This window comes from Dipodomys merriami, unplaced genomic scaffold, assembly GCF_024711535.1.
Source record: "Dipodomys merriami isolate MVZ:Mamm:240054 unplaced genomic scaffold, mDipMer1.0.p SCAF_12, whole genome shotgun sequence".
In the NCBI taxonomy this organism is placed as follows: Eukaryota; Metazoa; Chordata; class Mammalia; order Rodentia; family Heteromyidae; genus Dipodomys; species Dipodomys merriami.
In genome coordinates this window covers 4,249,338-4,265,679 of record NW_027202493.1, presented here as the reverse complement: position 1 = coordinate 4,265,679, position 16,342 = coordinate 4,249,338, and the positions used below count along the sequence as shown (strand labels likewise).

At 37.0% G+C, this 16,342-nt stretch overlaps 1 protein-coding gene across 2 annotated transcripts in view; it reads left to right on the top strand.

The window, feature by feature from the left end:
* Positions 1–15,982, top strand: part of LOC138823153 (disintegrin and metalloproteinase domain-containing protein 5-like) — a 75,897-nt gene extending 59,915 nt beyond the window's left edge. Inside the window, exons 19-21 of one of the 2 annotated variants that reach the window (XM_070016122.1) lie at positions 11,496–11,646; positions 13,398–13,442; positions 15,821–15,982. In XM_070016122.1, the coding sequence (XP_069872223.1) occupies positions 11,496–11,646; positions 13,398–13,442; positions 15,821–15,875 (251 nt within the window). In that variant the 3' untranslated portion in view covers positions 15,876–15,982. The remainder of the gene's footprint in view (positions 1–11,495; positions 11,647–13,397; positions 13,443–15,820) is intronic. The other variant, XM_070016123.1, reaches the window with a different exon arrangement.
* Positions 15,983–16,342: the final 360 nt, after the last annotated feature.

The window sequence follows — 16,342 nt, the reverse complement described above, 5'->3', positions numbered from 1 at the left end:
CAGAAAAAGCTGGAAGAGGCACTGTGGCACAAGTGGTAGAGTGCTAGCCTTGAGCAAAAGAAGCTCAGGGATAGTGCCCAGCCCTGAGTTCAAAAGCCCCAGCACTGGCAAAAGGTAAAAAAATGTAAGTAATGTATAGGATAATCTTATCAGATGAGCTGAAAAGCTCAAACACTATGTACATAAGATCATATAAAAGTTGTCATGCCCAAAACGAGCTTTACAATGTCGGTGCGGGGGGGGGGGGAAGGGGGGGGAAGAGAAGGATTGGGATTGGGGGGAGGGGGGAGGCTGGGAAGGAATGTGAAGGGTAAACCAAAGGAGGAGGCTGCAATGCTTGGTAAGAAATGTACGCATTATCCTGCCCATGTAATTGTAACCTCTCTGTACAGTATGTTCACAAATAAAATTAAATTAAATTTAAAAAAAAGATCATATAAGATGATGCTAAGTGAAATGAATCCCAAGATATGGACATAAGATTTTTTTTGTTTCTTTTCAATGTTCTTCCTATGGTGTATCCGCTGTTGTCACTGTACTTGATTTTGGTAGCTGCATCTTGTATATACATTTGTCTAATCTGGGGAGAGAAAGGGGAATAACAAATGGAACAAGGACACAGGATGACCATTGCAACAATGATACCCACAGGACAGTATATTGGAAACACACTTTACAAGATCAGGTTGGGGGGAGTTGGAGGGGATGAGGAGGAGTGTGGGAAGTGGGGGAGGGAAGGGATAGTGGGACAACAACAAGGGAAGGGGTTAACAATAATTTACAAGAAATGTACTCATTGCCTTACTCACGTAACTGCAACCCCTCTATACAGCATCTTTACCATAAAATAAAATTATAAAATGGGTAAATAAATAAATAAATAAATAAATAGGAAATTTGGCAAATTGTCTACACTGCCCAATTTCCTTTTGAGGCCTTTCCAAATAAATATGTATGGAAAACTTCAATAGACTTCTTTGCAGTTAGACTGCATAACATGACCAGCTTTGTAAACTTTTAAAATGGTGATAATAAGGATTGAACTCAGAGTCTTATGCTTACTAGGCAGTTGCTCTAACACTTGAACCACACTTCTAGCTTTTTGTTTTTGAGGTGGAAGTCTTGTGTTATTGCTTAAGCTACCCTGGGCTGTGATCCTCCTGACCTGTACTTCGTCCTGTTGCCAAGATAACAGTCACAGACTACTTAGCCATTTGTTAAGATAGTCCTATGAACTTATTCCTTTACTGGCCTCCACTGTGATCCCTTATCTTTCTGCCTTTTAAGTAGCTAGAGTTGAGTCAATGTGTCTGGGAAGCTGATCAAGCTTTTAGAAATATATTGAAGTTATCTAGGCCATATTATTATAAATTCTTTAGGAGCACAAATGTAACACTTTAAAAATATAATAGAAATAATTTAAAAAGTTTTGCCTACATATGATTATAAAAACAAAGGGCCATGCCTCTGTTTGACTTACAATAGAGCCAAATATTCTTAAAAAATTTTTTTTTATTGTAAAGATACTGTAAAGAGGGGTTACAGTTAAATGAGTTAAGGCAATGAGTACATTTCCTATTGAGCATTGTTTCCAAGTTTTCCATTCCCTAACAAATGGGATGGTGTCATTCTTTCTGATGGAGGCACATGATTTTCTTGATCCATTCATCTACTGAGGGGCATCTAGGTTGGTTGATATCTTAGCAATGGTGAATAATAAACATAGTTGTGCGGGTAGCTTTAGTAAGGCCTTGTTTGTGATCTCTTTAAGTCTTTAGCCCACTTATCAATCGGGCGTTTTTTCTTTGAGGATTTGTAGTTGGCGGATTTAAGTTTTTGAGTTCTAAGTATGCTTCAGATATGATGCCCTTGTCTGTTCTATGGCTAGTGAAGATCTTCTCCCAATCCATGGGCTTTCTGTTGATCTTGCTTGTTATGTCCTTTGCCAAGAAGCTCTGCAGTTTCATGCAATCCCATTTGTCCAGCCTTTCTTTGATTTGCTGTGTTTCTGGGTCTTTATTAAGATAATTTCAGCCTGTGCCAAGCAGGTCTAGGGTTTCTCCTATTCCATCCTGTAATATTTTCAGGGTGTCTGCTTTGACTTCGAGGTCTCTGATCCATTTGGAGTTGATCCTAGTACAGAGTGATATATAAGGATCTAGCTTTAGTTTTCTACAGGTGTTGAATGAATTTTGTCAGCACCATTTCCTGACGAGCTGTCTTTCTTCTATTCTATTTTTTTTTAGCTCCCATATTGAAGATTAGGTGGCTATAGATCTGTGGGTTCATTTCTGGGTCTTCAGTTCTATTTCATTTGTCTTCAGGTCTGTTCTAGTGCCAGTAACAAGCTGTTTTGATTACTCTGGCTTTGTAGTAGAGTTTGAAGTTTGGTATTGATATTCCTCCAGCACTGTTCATTCTGCTAAGGGTCTTTTATTGTTCCATATGAAGTTTTGGATTGCTTATTTTATTTCATTGAAGAATGAGGTTGGGATATTGATGGGTCTTGCATTGAATTTGGCAGTATTGCCATTTTCACAGTGTTAATCTTCCCAATCCAGGAGCATGAGAGGTTTTTCTACTTCCTTAGTTCTGCTTTAATTTCCTTTTTCAGGTTTTTAAAGTTTTCATCATAGAGGTCCTACACCTCTTTAGTTAACTCCTAGCTATTTTATTTTTTGTGGGCTATTAGAAAAGGAGTTACTTTCCTGATTCAGCCACATGCTTCTTGTTATTAGAATACAGAAAAGCCATTGATTTTTTGGGGGTCCATTTTATACCCTGCTATTTGCCAAAGTTTTAGATCAGCTCCAGTAACTTGGGAGTGGAGTCCATGGGATTCTTTAAATATAAGATCATGTCATCTGCAAAGAGGGGGAGTTTTACTTCATCTTTCCCTATTTGGATCCCCTTTATGTTTGCTTCTTGTCTTATTGCTCTAGCTAGGCATTCTAATACTAAATTGAAGAGGACTGAAGAGAGCTGACATCCTTGTCTCATTCCTGAATTTAGAGGAAATGGGTTTAACTTTTTGCCATTAAGTAAAATTCTGCCTGTAGGTTTGTCATATTTAGTCGTTATTATAATGAGGAATGTTCCATGGATTCCTATTTTTTCCAGAGCTTTCATCATAAAGGGTGTTGGATCTTGTCAAATGTTTTTTCTGCATCTATTGAGATAATCATGTCATTCTTTTCCTTGCTCTTGTTGAGGTGATGAGTTATATTAATTGCTTTGTGAATATTGAACCAGCTTTGCATCCCTGAAATTAGTCCTGTTTGTTCATAATGTATGCTTTTATTTTTATTTATTTATTTATTTTTTGTCGATCGTGGGGCTTGAACTCTGGACCTGGGCGTTGTCCCTCAGCTCTTCAGCTCAAGGCGAGCGCTCTACCACTTGAGCTAAAGCGTCACTTCCATAATGTATGCTTTTGTTTATGAATTGTTGAAGTCGATTGGCCAAAAGTTTGTTGAGAAGTTTTGCATCCATGTTCATCAAAGAAATGAGTCTGTAGTTCTATTTCTTTGATGAGTTCCTGCTTGATTTTGGGGTGAGGTTTGTAATGGCTTCATAGAAAGAGTTTAGTAGTGAACTTTCACTTTCATTTTCATTGAAGATTTGGAGGAGTATTGATGTGAGTTCTAGTTTGAAGACCTTGTAGAATTCAGCTGTAAATCCATCTGGTCCTGGGCTTTTCTTAGGTAGTAGGTCTCTTATTGCTGTTTCGATTTTGATGTTTGGTATAGGTCTTTTAAGTTGGTTTAAATCATCTTGGTTCAGTTTGAGCATGTCAATATTTGCTGGAAATTCATCCATTTCTTCCAGATTCTTGAACTTATTAGCATAAAGGTTTGAGCAGAATTTCCTCATAATGTCCTGAATCTCGGTTGTTTCTGTAGTGATATTTCCATTCTCATCTCTGAGTTTGCTTATTTGGGTGTGTTCTCTTCTTTTTCTGATAAGATTTGCTAAGGGTCTGTCAATTTTGTTCATTTTTTTTTGAAGAACCAACTCTTTATTTTGTTGATTCTCTCTCTGGATTTTTTTGACTCTTAATTCATTTAATTCTGATTTTAATGATTTCTTTCCATCTACTGGATTGGGGTTTAGCTTTTTGCCTTTATCAAGGAGCCTCAAGTACCTCGCTAAATTGTTGGTTTCAGATCTCTCCAATTTGTTGTTATAGGAACTCAGAGCTATAAACTTGCCTTTGAGTACTGTCTTTACTATGTTCCAGAGGAGCTGGTAATTTGTATGTTCATTTTTGTTAAATAGCATGAACATTTGAATTTCTAATCTCTTCCATGACTCACTGGTGGTTCAAAAGTGTGTTGTTCATCCTCCCTATGTTACAGGATTTTCTTTTGTGGCTTTTAGTGTTGAATTTTATTCCCTTGTGGTCTGAGAGAATATAGGGAATAATTTCAATGTTTCTGAATTTGGACAAATTTTCTTTGTGACCTAAAATGTGGTTTATTTTTGGAGAATGTTCCATATGCTGCTGGGTGAAATATTCAGTAGATGTCTGTTAAGTCTAGTTGGTCTATGCAGTTGTATAGAGCCAAGGTTTCTCTGTTGAGTTTTTGCCAGGTTGATCTATCCAGTGGGGGATAATGGTATGTTAAAGTCTCTGACAATTAATGTCTTTGGATCTATGTGAGATTCTAGGGAATGTAGTGTTTCTTAGATAAATTAGGTTGCTCTGTTGTTTGGTGAATAAATATTTAGAATTGTAATATCCTCCTGAAGGAGAGATCCCTTAATTAATATGTAATGTCCTTCTTTTTCTCATCTCACTTATTTTATTCATTTTTTTTCATTTCTTTCTTTCTTATTTTTTAATGGTGAAAATACCATACAGAGGGGTTACAATTACATGGGCAAGATAATGAGTACATTTCTTATCAAGCATTGTTGCCTCCTCCTTTGTTTCCCCTTCCCATATCCTCCCATCCCCTCCTACCCGATCCCCCCCCATCACTTATTTTAATTTGAAGTATTTTATCTGATATTAAGATTGCAACTCCTGCCTGGTTATCGGGGCCATTTGCTTGGTAGATTTTATTCCTGCCTTTCACTTTCAGAATACGTTTCTTTTGTGGGCAAGGTGTGTGTCTTGAAAGCAGCAGACAGAAGGATCTTGCTTTTTGATCCAACTAGACAATCTATGTCACTTAATTGGAGAGTTAAGCCCATTAATATTGAGAGTTAGGACTGAGAAGTGCTTGGTAGTCCCTGCCATGTTATCCCACTTTTTAGGGACTGTGTCAACCAGTTCTTCCTATGATTCTCATATTCTCTGTTTGGGTGCCATTTCTTGGCCTTTATCACACTCTTGTTGGTTTTCTATGTGTAGGACATCTTTCAGTATCTTTTGTAATGCTGGTTTGTTGGAGTTCTGTTGTTTCAATTTTTCTTTGTTATGGTAGGTTTTTATTCATCCCTCAATTATGAAGAAGAGCTTAGCTTGGTACAGTATTCTTGGTTGATACTTCTTTTAGGGTGTGGCATACATCATTTCATTCTCTTTTTGCTTTCATGGTCTCTGTTGAGACATCTGTTATTCTGATTGGTTTCCCTTTATAGGTGATTGATTTTTTTCTCCCTGACAGCTTTAAGGATCCTTTTCTTGGTCTCTATTGATCCTGTGTGGATTACAATGTGGCAGTGGGATGTCCTGTTCTGGTCTGGTCTATTTGGGGTTCTAAAGGCTTCTTGTACCTGGATGGGCCTATCTTTTTGCGTGTTTGGGCAGTTCTCTTCTAGGATCCTGTTAATTAATTTCCTAGATTGTTAACTTCTGCCTCTCAGCCCTCCTTTACACTCATTAGCTTTAAATTAGGCCTTCTGATGGTGTCTTTTATATGTTGAATAGATCTACCATATTTCTTGGATTTGTCTTGGATAGTTATATGTTCTTTCTCTATAATATCTAGGCTGTCTTCAATCCCCAAGATTTGATCTTCTGCATGGTCTAACCTACTGTGAAGACTTTCTACATTGTTTATTATTTCCTTTCCTTCTAATTGGTCATATTTGATGGCTTCAAATTCTTTGTTGGATCTTTGTTTTAGATCTTGTATGGACTTCTTTACTTCCTTAATTTGGTTTTCAGTGTTCATTCTCAAATCCCTTAGTTGATTGATTATAGTTTCATTGGAGTCCCTTTTCTTCTGTTGGGCTTCATGCTCACAAAATTCCTCTATTAATACTTGGTTAGCCTCATTATGCTTATGCATTTCCCTGTCCTGCTCACACAGAGCCCTTTGCAGGCTTTTGATCTTTTCATTCAGCATGTTTACCAGTAGTGTTTGTAGAGCATTTTGGGAGTTCTCCTCTGGATTATTGGTTAACTGCTCTTTTGCATGATTACCATGAGGTATCTGGACTTGATATTTTTCAGGTGTTTCTACAGCTTGTTCTACCCATTTGGGTATGAAAATAAAAGCAACAAAGGAGGAGGTAAGAATGCTCAATAGGAAATATACTCATTACCTTACTCATGTAACTGTAACCCCTCTGTATACTATTTTTACAATAAAAAACTAATAAAAAGTTTTAAAAAAGAAAATATAACCAATTCCACACTAGAACAGTATTTTTAAGGCAAGCATCAACCCAGAGCCCTGCAGTTGCCCAGATTGTTTGAAACAGTCAGAATGAATACAGATACAATCTAGTTCAACAACAAACAGCTAGGGATCAGTGTACTAAGAAATTCAAAGAAGGAGTAAGGGACCAGAAATGGATAGGTCTAGGGAGAATTATGAGGAGAAAATAAGATTAGAAGAATGTGGGGAGGGAAAGGGAGAAAGGGAAAATAAGGACCTAAATTCAGAGAGAGGAAAAAGAGAGAAGGAAAGGAAAAGAGAGATACAGTAAAAGGAAAAAAAAATAAAAAATTAAGAATGAAACACTTAAAAATTATATAAGTATAAAGAAATAATAGCACAATTAAAGTGGTTAAGGCTGAGAGTTTTTGAATTGAGTAATCGATATCTAAATTAAGCATGTACATAATGAAATTTAAGATCTAATAATTGAAGACAGGTATGTATCTGGGGATGAACAGAACAGCAATTAAGCAAAGCAAAAAAAGGAAAAGGACAAAAAGGGAAAAGACTAAAAAGAGAATTAAAAAATAAAAATGATGAAAAAATAGAAAGCAAATTTTAAAAAAAATTTAAAAAATTAGGGGGGAGATCTTGTGTCTCCCCTATGTCTGTAATCAGTCTCTTGGTGGAGTCTCTGGTTTGTTTGTGGTGTTTGGTTTTCCTGTGGCTTAGTTGGTTTCTCAAATCAGTTTGTTTGAGCAGGCAGAATGAAGCTTGTCTTACCAGGACTTTATGACATTCCTCCTAGGCTAGTTCAGTGGGAGAGATATATGTTTTGAGTGTCACAAAAGAAGGAGGTGGCTGTTTCCTCTAGCTTGGAGTTGCTGTGAGGGAGCTAGGTTGTGGGTAGGGTTGTGACTTGTCAGCAATCAGAAGCTTTTCCCTGACAGACTAGTTCCTGAGACACTCATGCAGCCCAGCCTGGAGCCAGTCTCAGGATTTATGCTGTCCAGTTTCCAATTGGTTTTCTTTTACCCTCCAGCAACTGGAGTTGCTGCCTGTGCTGCAGAGGGGTGGGGCCGCCTCTGGCTCTGTTTACCCAGTGAAGAAAGTCACCAAACCTTGGGCAGAGTTTTCTCTACCTAGGAAGAGCAACTTTCTCTGGAGGTGGAGCTGAGCTCTGCAGGTCAGGTTCCTTTCACCTGTTGAGTGGCTCCCATTGTCTTCTTCCCAGGCCTAGTTATGTGCTAGTTGCTCTGGCCAGGTCTTTGTCAATATCAAACATGGAGTTCTTCTCCAGTAGTGGGGGAGTGGCTACCTTCCCAATGCTGCCCTGTGAGAAGGAGTGGGATTGTCTTGTGGGGTACTAACGACTTTCCCTTGGTTTCTCGGCCATGCATAGTCTGCGACTGTCTGTGGTCAGCAGGATGAATATTTCTACTCCTTGTCAGTTATTGCTAGCTGTGAGTAGAATATGCTTGCACACGGTCTCTGGTACCTTTGTCCCAGGCTCTGTCTGTTGATATGGTGGCCTGCTGCAGCAAATGCCAGTGTCCTTAAACAAGCTGTCTGGAATTTTCCTCTCTGGCTAAACTCTCTGTACTATGATGGCATACGTGGTGTGACTCTCTAGCCTTGGATTTTTCACTGGAACACTAAAACTGGTTTCTATGTCACAGCTTGTTTAACCCCCAGCTTCTCTTCAGCCATCTTCCTCCAGGCTCTAGAGTCAAATATTCTTATTCTTTCTGTTTCATTTCTAATCATGTATCTCTTAACCCTTTCAGCCTTTAAGTAATTCTTTATATGTTTTATAAAACTTTTCTTCCTTTCTTCCTTTCTTCCTTTCTTCCTTTCTTCCTTTCTTCCTTCCTTCCTTCCTTCCTTCCTTCCTTTCTTTCTTTCTTTCTTTCTTTCTTTCTTTCTTTCTTTCTTTCTTTCTTTCTTTCTTTCTTTCTTTCTTTCTTTCTTTCTTTCTTTCCCTCTCTTGCTCCCTCCCTCCCTCCCTCCCTCCTTTCCTTCCTTCCTTCCTTCCTTCCTTCCTTCCTTCCTTCCTTCCTCCCTCCCTCCCTCCCTCCCTCTCTCCCTCCCTTCCTCCCTTCCTCCCTCCTTTCCTTCTTTTTCTTTCTTTTACATTTTTGATTACAGGGTGCCTAATGTTGTATATCAGTTGGGCTCAGTAAATCTGACCTCCTTTTATCTACTCTCCAGTGCTCCACACCACTTCCACCCTCTATTAACCTTTACTTTGTGTTCATGTTGATCTGTTTTACCTCCTACCTATGATGCTAAACATAAACATTTCTCTGTGTGGCTTTAATTTGCTTAATATAAAATTTAGCTTCTCTCTAGACCACCTAACTATTGTGAAGAAAATAATATTTCTATTTTACTTTACCCCTATTTTTCCAGTTTTCCATTTCTCCATGCACTTAAAAATGACAGAACACCATCATCATCATCATGATCAATCTTTAAATAGTTATACAAAGGGATACAACATATCATAAATTCATGTAGTTATTAACTGACTACAATGCATCTTGATCAGAGTCAACTCTTCTATTGTTCTCCTCCATCTCTCCCAACCCTACCCATCCCCTTAAATTTCCTAGCTCCATTTTTACATATGTGCACATCGAATATTATGACTGTATTCACCTACCCTTCCTCTTGCCATTTGTCTGCAACCTTGCCCCTCAAACTTTCCCCAGACCTCAACAACACATGTTCCAGTTGCCTGGTATTCATTTTGTTAAACTGTAAGTTAGTTGTTCACAGTGGTTGCACCATTGGACTCCTCTTCTGTATATAACACTATATTTTAGTTTGTCTGTATATTCCTGTATATTATCTTAGGTACATTTTCATATATAGTTATAATTTCGACCAAATTTCTAAATCTGAGAGAAACATGTGCCTTGGTCTCTCTGAGCCTGACTTACTTCATTTAACAATTTTTCTCAGGTCCATCCATCACCTTCCGAACAATAAGTTTTTTTTTTTTTTTTTTTAAAAGAATAACGTTCTTGATAGACACTGACAGCTCACATCTGTCATCCTAGTTATTCAGGAGGCTCAGATCTGAGCATCACCGTTCAAAGCCAGGCCAAGCAGGAAAGTTTGTGAGACTCTTATCTCCAGTTAAGCACTAAAAAAGCTAGAAGTGGAGGTGTGGTTCAAATGGGAGTACTAGCCTTGAGGAAAAGAAGCTCAGGGACAGCACCTAGGCCCCGAGTTCAAATATCAGGACTGGTGGGAAAAAAAGAATAACCTTCTTGTCCAACAAGGAAATTTTATGGCAACCTGGTATTAAAGCATACTTTCTTTTTCTGGCATCAATTGTATTCATTTTGTATATGCATATGGAAGCCATCTCTTTCTATTTTATAAAGTTAAAACAGACATCTCTTTGAGTGTTCCTTCACATATTGAGGAAACAAGTGACTAAAAGCTTTTGTTAGGAAGTGTCCTCTCTATGTCAATGAGTGACCTGCCTTCAAGCGAAATAAACCAGGTATGCATTCCACTTTGCAGGGAAAGTCTTCCCTCACTGTAACTATAGACTAAATTTTCTGCTGTGAGTTAAATATACAGGGAGATGAGCAAAAGTCTATTTTGTATTTGCTGAAAATATCAGGAGTCTTTCTCACTTTGTAACAGGGAATTGTCTTATTTCATTGTCATAAAACATGGTCCTTATTTCTGTCTGAGACCTCACCAGAAACACTTTTACTGTATTCATATTCATATTCACACTCTGTTCATGATTCTTTCTATGTGTATTCTATAAGATGTGGGTGGTCTCCCCTGCCTTTCTTTATTTTTTTCTCTTAGCCTTTGCCAGAATTACTCTTCCAACATTGGCATTTCTGCATTTCTTTTTCTTTTTCTTTTTTTTTTTGTCGGTCATGCAGCCTGAACTCTGGGCCTGGGCACTGCCCTCAGCTCTTCAGCTCAAGGATAACACTCTACCAGTTGAGCCACAGCACCACTTCTGGGTTTTTTCTTTTTGCTTATGTGGTGCTGAGGAATTGAACCCAGAGCCTCATGCATGCAAGGCAAGCACTCTACCACCGAGCCACCTTCCCAGCTGCATTTCTGCATTTATATCAATGGTACCTTAATGGAATCTAGGCCATCTTCAAAGTGATCCTTAAAGGTGCTTCACCCTTTAGCAATTATTCAGATCCAAAGTCAATTCCATGAGTTAATATATTTGTTATAGTTACAAATCACTTCCAAGTACTAAGTTCTGTGTGTATGTGTGTGTATATTTGTACACAGAAATATATACACATATATACATATACATAGTATATGTACATGCTATATATACATTATATACATATGTATGTATATATATGTCAAATCATTGACAAGTGCCAATATCTGCAGGGTGAATTGACAAGTTGTAAGGGGATTAAATGAATGTTTGCAAATATTAACAATCTAAGAAATATTTATGTAGTGAAAGAGTAAGGAGCGGGGCACCGGTGACTCACGCCTATAATCTTAGCTACTCAGGAGGCTGAGATCTGAGGATAGTGATTCAAAGCCAGACCCAGCAGGAAAGTCCGTGAGACTCTTATCTCTAATAAACCACTAGAAAACCAGAAGTGGTGCTGTGGTTCAAGTGGTAGAGCACTCACCTTGAGCTGAAGAGGGCAAGGACAGTGCCTAAGCCCAGAGTTCAAGCTCCACGACTGACCAAAGGAAAAAAAAAAGATTAAGGACTCAAAAACCCTAGCAAAACATGAGAAACATATATAAGTGTATACATTCAATTTTTATTATATTCAGAACAGGTAAGAATAGAGTGTTTAATAAGTATTTAGGTTTAATAAGGAATAAGGCTGATAAAAATGTCTTCTTCAGTTTTTCCTTTGATTAATCCAATCTCTGACATTAATTTAAAATTGGTATTTTCCATTCTAGGCTATTTTGAGGCACAACCTGTTCTCCCAAAATTCAAGTTTCAACTCATCTTCTACATTTCTGTACCAGTGCTTGTCATTATTCTTATTGGTTTAGTAAATCAGAATAAATTAAGAAAGTTTTGCTTGAGAAGAGAAACTGAAACAGATAGGTATACATGTGCACATATATCTACTGTTGTTTTATTTAATAAGCCAAAAAGCAATATTCATTTACATGAGCAATATCTAAGACAACAGGTAAGGTAATAGAAGGAGAGGCACAGGACTACAATTCAAACAGGTTTGATGTCCATGCTGCATGTTTAACTCTTAGTCAACCCTGAAATAGGAGGAGATATGTTGGCCAAGAGTATATTAGAAGACTATTAAGCTTGTGGTCCCCTGACCTTGATATATTTGCAAGGTTGTCCAATAGGCTTTTATTAGAAAGGGAACTTGCAAAAAATTATTAAATTATAAATCATTAGGCCACTGAGAAACATCTGTATTAGAACCCTTTTCTCATTTACAGACCATACCTTGAACTTGTTCTTACAATATTCATTGTCCTAAATATCAATGTTGCTAATTTGTAAAGCTAGTTATTTAGAGAAACATACAGTTAGGGAGATGTGTTATTAGAGAAATTACATTTAGCTTGTAAAATTTTCTTTTCAGTCGCAAATCTTGCACATAAAACTGTTACCTTAAACAAATGATTTTGTTTCGGAGTACTTGAAATTTTTCTCTATAACTCTATGAAACATGACACAACAATGGCTTCCAAATGTGCATAATCCTTTAGGTATATTAATGAAACAAATCACCATATTATTATTATTTTTTTGGGTCCGATCATCCTGAACACTGGGCCTGGGCACTGTCCCTCAGCTCTTCAGGTCAAGGCTAGTACTCTACCACTTGAGCCACAGTGCCACTTCCGGCTTTTTTCTTTTTGCTTATGTGGTGCTGAGGAATCGAACCCAGGGCCTCATGCATGCAAGGCAAGCATTCTACCACTGAGCCACCTTCCCAGCCATATTATTGACCATCAGTTCCACAAATATTCAAACATGCCATTGAGTTCCTTTACATAATTTACAGTATTTTGCCACAGAAGTATTTTCCTCTTATTTTACCTCTGCAATTGATAGTTGAAGAAAACACAAAATTGTTTTATTATGGTAAAAGGAAAGAAATTTTTTGGAAAATTTTTCCTAGGAGAATTGTAAATTTATCTAAGTAAAAATACATAAGGTAGTGCCAAGAAATAGAGGTGTTTACCGCTTGATGTCCTAGGTCATTTATGAGTTGGTTCAAATATACAACATTTTGGGCCCAAATTAAAAGTAAATTTATAAAAATTATTACATATATACTATGGTTTGAATATTATATGTGTAAAACCAAATTTCTCAATACTATTTAATATTTGTAACATGATTGTTGGAGGTTTTCCAAAATTTAAGTTAGATTTATAACTGCTACATAAAGCATAAAACTTGTATATTTTAATAGAGTAGCAGGTAATGTTTAGGTTAGCTGAATATTTTGAATGTTACTCTATGATTTTGGCTTTATTTGGCTTAATGAATTAAGGATATCACAAAGTAAGGTGCTCCTTAAACAGATGTGGGCTTAAAAATATGAATACTTCCTTGACACTTGTGGCTCACATCTGAAATTTTAGTTACTCAAGAGTCTGAGATCTGAGGATTAATGTTTGAAGCTAGCCCCCTCAAACAAATTAGAAAAATTCTTATCTCCAACTAATCAGTAAAAAGCAAAAAATGAAGGTGTGGCTCATGTAGTAGAGCATCAGGCTGTGAGCAAAAAGGAATATGGTCTTCAAATGATCATTTAATTTTTAAATGTAAAAATTTCCCCAGTTTAAACCAGATTTTCTTCATTTTTGATCCAGGTCAGAATACAGCAATAGCAACAGCAAGATATCCACCAGTGAAAGGTATGTGCTTATCAATGTGATAAAATTACTCCATATCCTATGTATGGATTACCACTTAAAGGCAGTAAATGACTAATTTATAATGAACAAATTTGTTTATAATATTCTCTATGGTTTTCACTGTAGGCTATTTTAAAATAATGACTAACAAAACTGGATTGCAAAAATTGTCAGTCAGCCTCTCCATCCCTGACCCATCCGAAGGAAAGATATTAGTTATACATGAGAGCTGGTAACTAGAAACACACAATTGTGACCTATTTTCATTAGCATTGAGAAAAAGCATTTACGTTTTGATGACAATTTACTGTAGTGAAAGATGATGACTATGTTTTTGAATTAGGTTTATTTATATTTTATTGAAATTTGCACTTCACATTTTCCTTAGAGATAATGGCTTCTTTTTGTGATACCCTTGTCTGGCTTAAGTACCAGGAAGATGCTGGTCTTGTAGTAGTATGTTTTCAGTTCTATAGTTTGGAAAACTTAAGAAGTACTGGTTGTAACTATTTGGATGTTTGATAACTGTAGTGATAGATCTCTCTAGTTCTGGGTGGTTCTTTGATGTTGTTTCTTTAAATTTCCAGTTTCTTTATAATTCACTCTTGGTAGATTGTATTTTTTCCAGAATTTTTCTGTTTCCTTTAGAGTAGCTGGTTTGTATAATTGTTTATGTTACTGACTAATGATACTTTTGATTCCTGAGGCATCTGTCATAAGGCCACCACTTCCATTTTATTAATAACATAGTAGTTGTATAAAGAAATAGGTTTCACTATGACATCTCCATGTATACATACTTTGATGATATTTACTACCTCTACTATTCTCTCATTCCTCTCTTTCCCTGCTTCCCATTCCATACCACTAACAATTCTTCTTTTTCTTTCATGCCCTCTCCCCATATTCAATATATGAGAGAGAAAACATGTTACTAGTCTTGCTGATTTGACTTCACATAGCCATCACCATTTTCTTGAAAACAATATGATTTTGTTCTTTATGTCTGATTAGAACTCCATACATATATAACTTGGTGTATCCATTCATTTATCTATAGGTTTCTAGGCTGACTGAATAGCTTAGTTATGTAAACTCTAATTCCATTTCCGATTTTACTTACTTGAGTCTTTTTATTCTTTGTCTAGCTAACAGTTTGTCAACTTCATTTATTTTTTTTCAAAGAATCAATTCTTGGGTTTACTGACCTTTTTATATGGGTTTCCTCTTTCAGTTTAATTCCATTCTTTTTAATCTAATCATTTTGTATTTTATTCTTTTCTTTATTTATCTCCTATTAAGGAATAACCTCTAGATTAATTTGAAATCTTCCTTCTTTTTCTATGGTTTCTGTGTTTTTTCTCTCTCAGAACTGCTTTGGCAGAAGTGAAACTAGTGCCCATGGGTAGAATACCAATCTTGAGTGGAAAAAGAAAGAGACAGGCTCTGGAGTTCAATCACCAATACTGGCACAAGAAAAAAATAGCTGAAGCTATTCTTAGTAGAGGTGTGGCTCAGGTGATATAGACTTGAACACATAAAGCTAAGGAAGAACACTAGGTCCTATGTTCAAGTCCCTGTACTGATTCTCTCTCTGTCTCTGTCTGTCTCTGTCTCTGTCTCTACCTCTCTCTCTCTCCTACACGCACACACACACACAAACACAAACAAACATACACTAAGCTATTCTTTAGGGAAAGTATGGCACAAGTGGTATAGTACTAGCCTTGAGAAAAAAAGCTAAGGAGTGTGAGGCCCTGAGTTCAAGCCCCAATACCAGCACAAAAGAAAAATTATGAAAGAAAACAGAACTGCTTTTGCACATCTGTTCTGGTTTGAATACTAAATATCCCCCACAAGTTCATGAATTTTGGAGGTTTAGTTGCCAGTTTGGGGCAGTGATTGGGGATGTGGAGGGCTCTGATAGCTAATGGATTAATTCCTTGATGGATTCATACAAATCTGACATTATTGGGAGGTGGTGAATTATTTTTCAAGCACTCTACCACTTGAGCTTATGTGGTACTGAGGAATTGAACCCAGGGCCTCATGCATGCAAGGCAAGCACTCTACCACTGAGCACCCTTCCCAGCCCCAATTATTTTAAATATTAAGAATGGATTTTCTCAACATTATTTATTGAAATGAATATTTTGCAAATGTGGATAAACAAACACTTTGTGTATTTTAGGAAGCCACTAATATTACAAGGTGTATCTGCAGTTGAAGTAGAAGATAGTTGTTCTGTCTGGGATTAGTTATTTCAGATATTTTTGCCCTTCAATCACCCATATATTTTCAGTTAATTGAATTAGAAATATGTTTAGCTACAAAAGAGCAGCACTGACATTTTGTTTGTATTTTGGTTTCTTCTACAGCCACAGTCGGACCACGATGAACACTATTAACCAACAAGAAGGCAGTACTAAATAGTCGTCAGCAACAGACCTGAGGCAAGAAAAAAACCCAAAGTGTCTCCCTTTTTTCTGGTGCACTTCTGAGGGACGAAACTGTGAAATAATTAAACATCCGTGCCTGCATTTCCTGACTTATGTCTGTTGCTTTCATTGAATTTTCATTTCTAATTTCTACCTTGTCCATCATAACTCACATATGGAAGAGGATCAAGAATCATTTGAGAGCACATTGAGATCTTCATCTTATGAAGTCAACTGGGCCAGCCAGTTCAGCCTCAAAACCCAAGGTTGACATGACCCTCCCTTACGCAATGTGATCTCCCCATTTCCTTCAGAGCTCCTAGCCTCTATTGAGTCCGTACTTTGTCTCTGTGACATTTATTCAGATAAGATAGGAATCCAGACCTTTATTATGGCTATGACTTGTCATCAACATCTATATTCCTGCTTTAGTATGCTGAGATAGCTGTTTACTAACCGTAA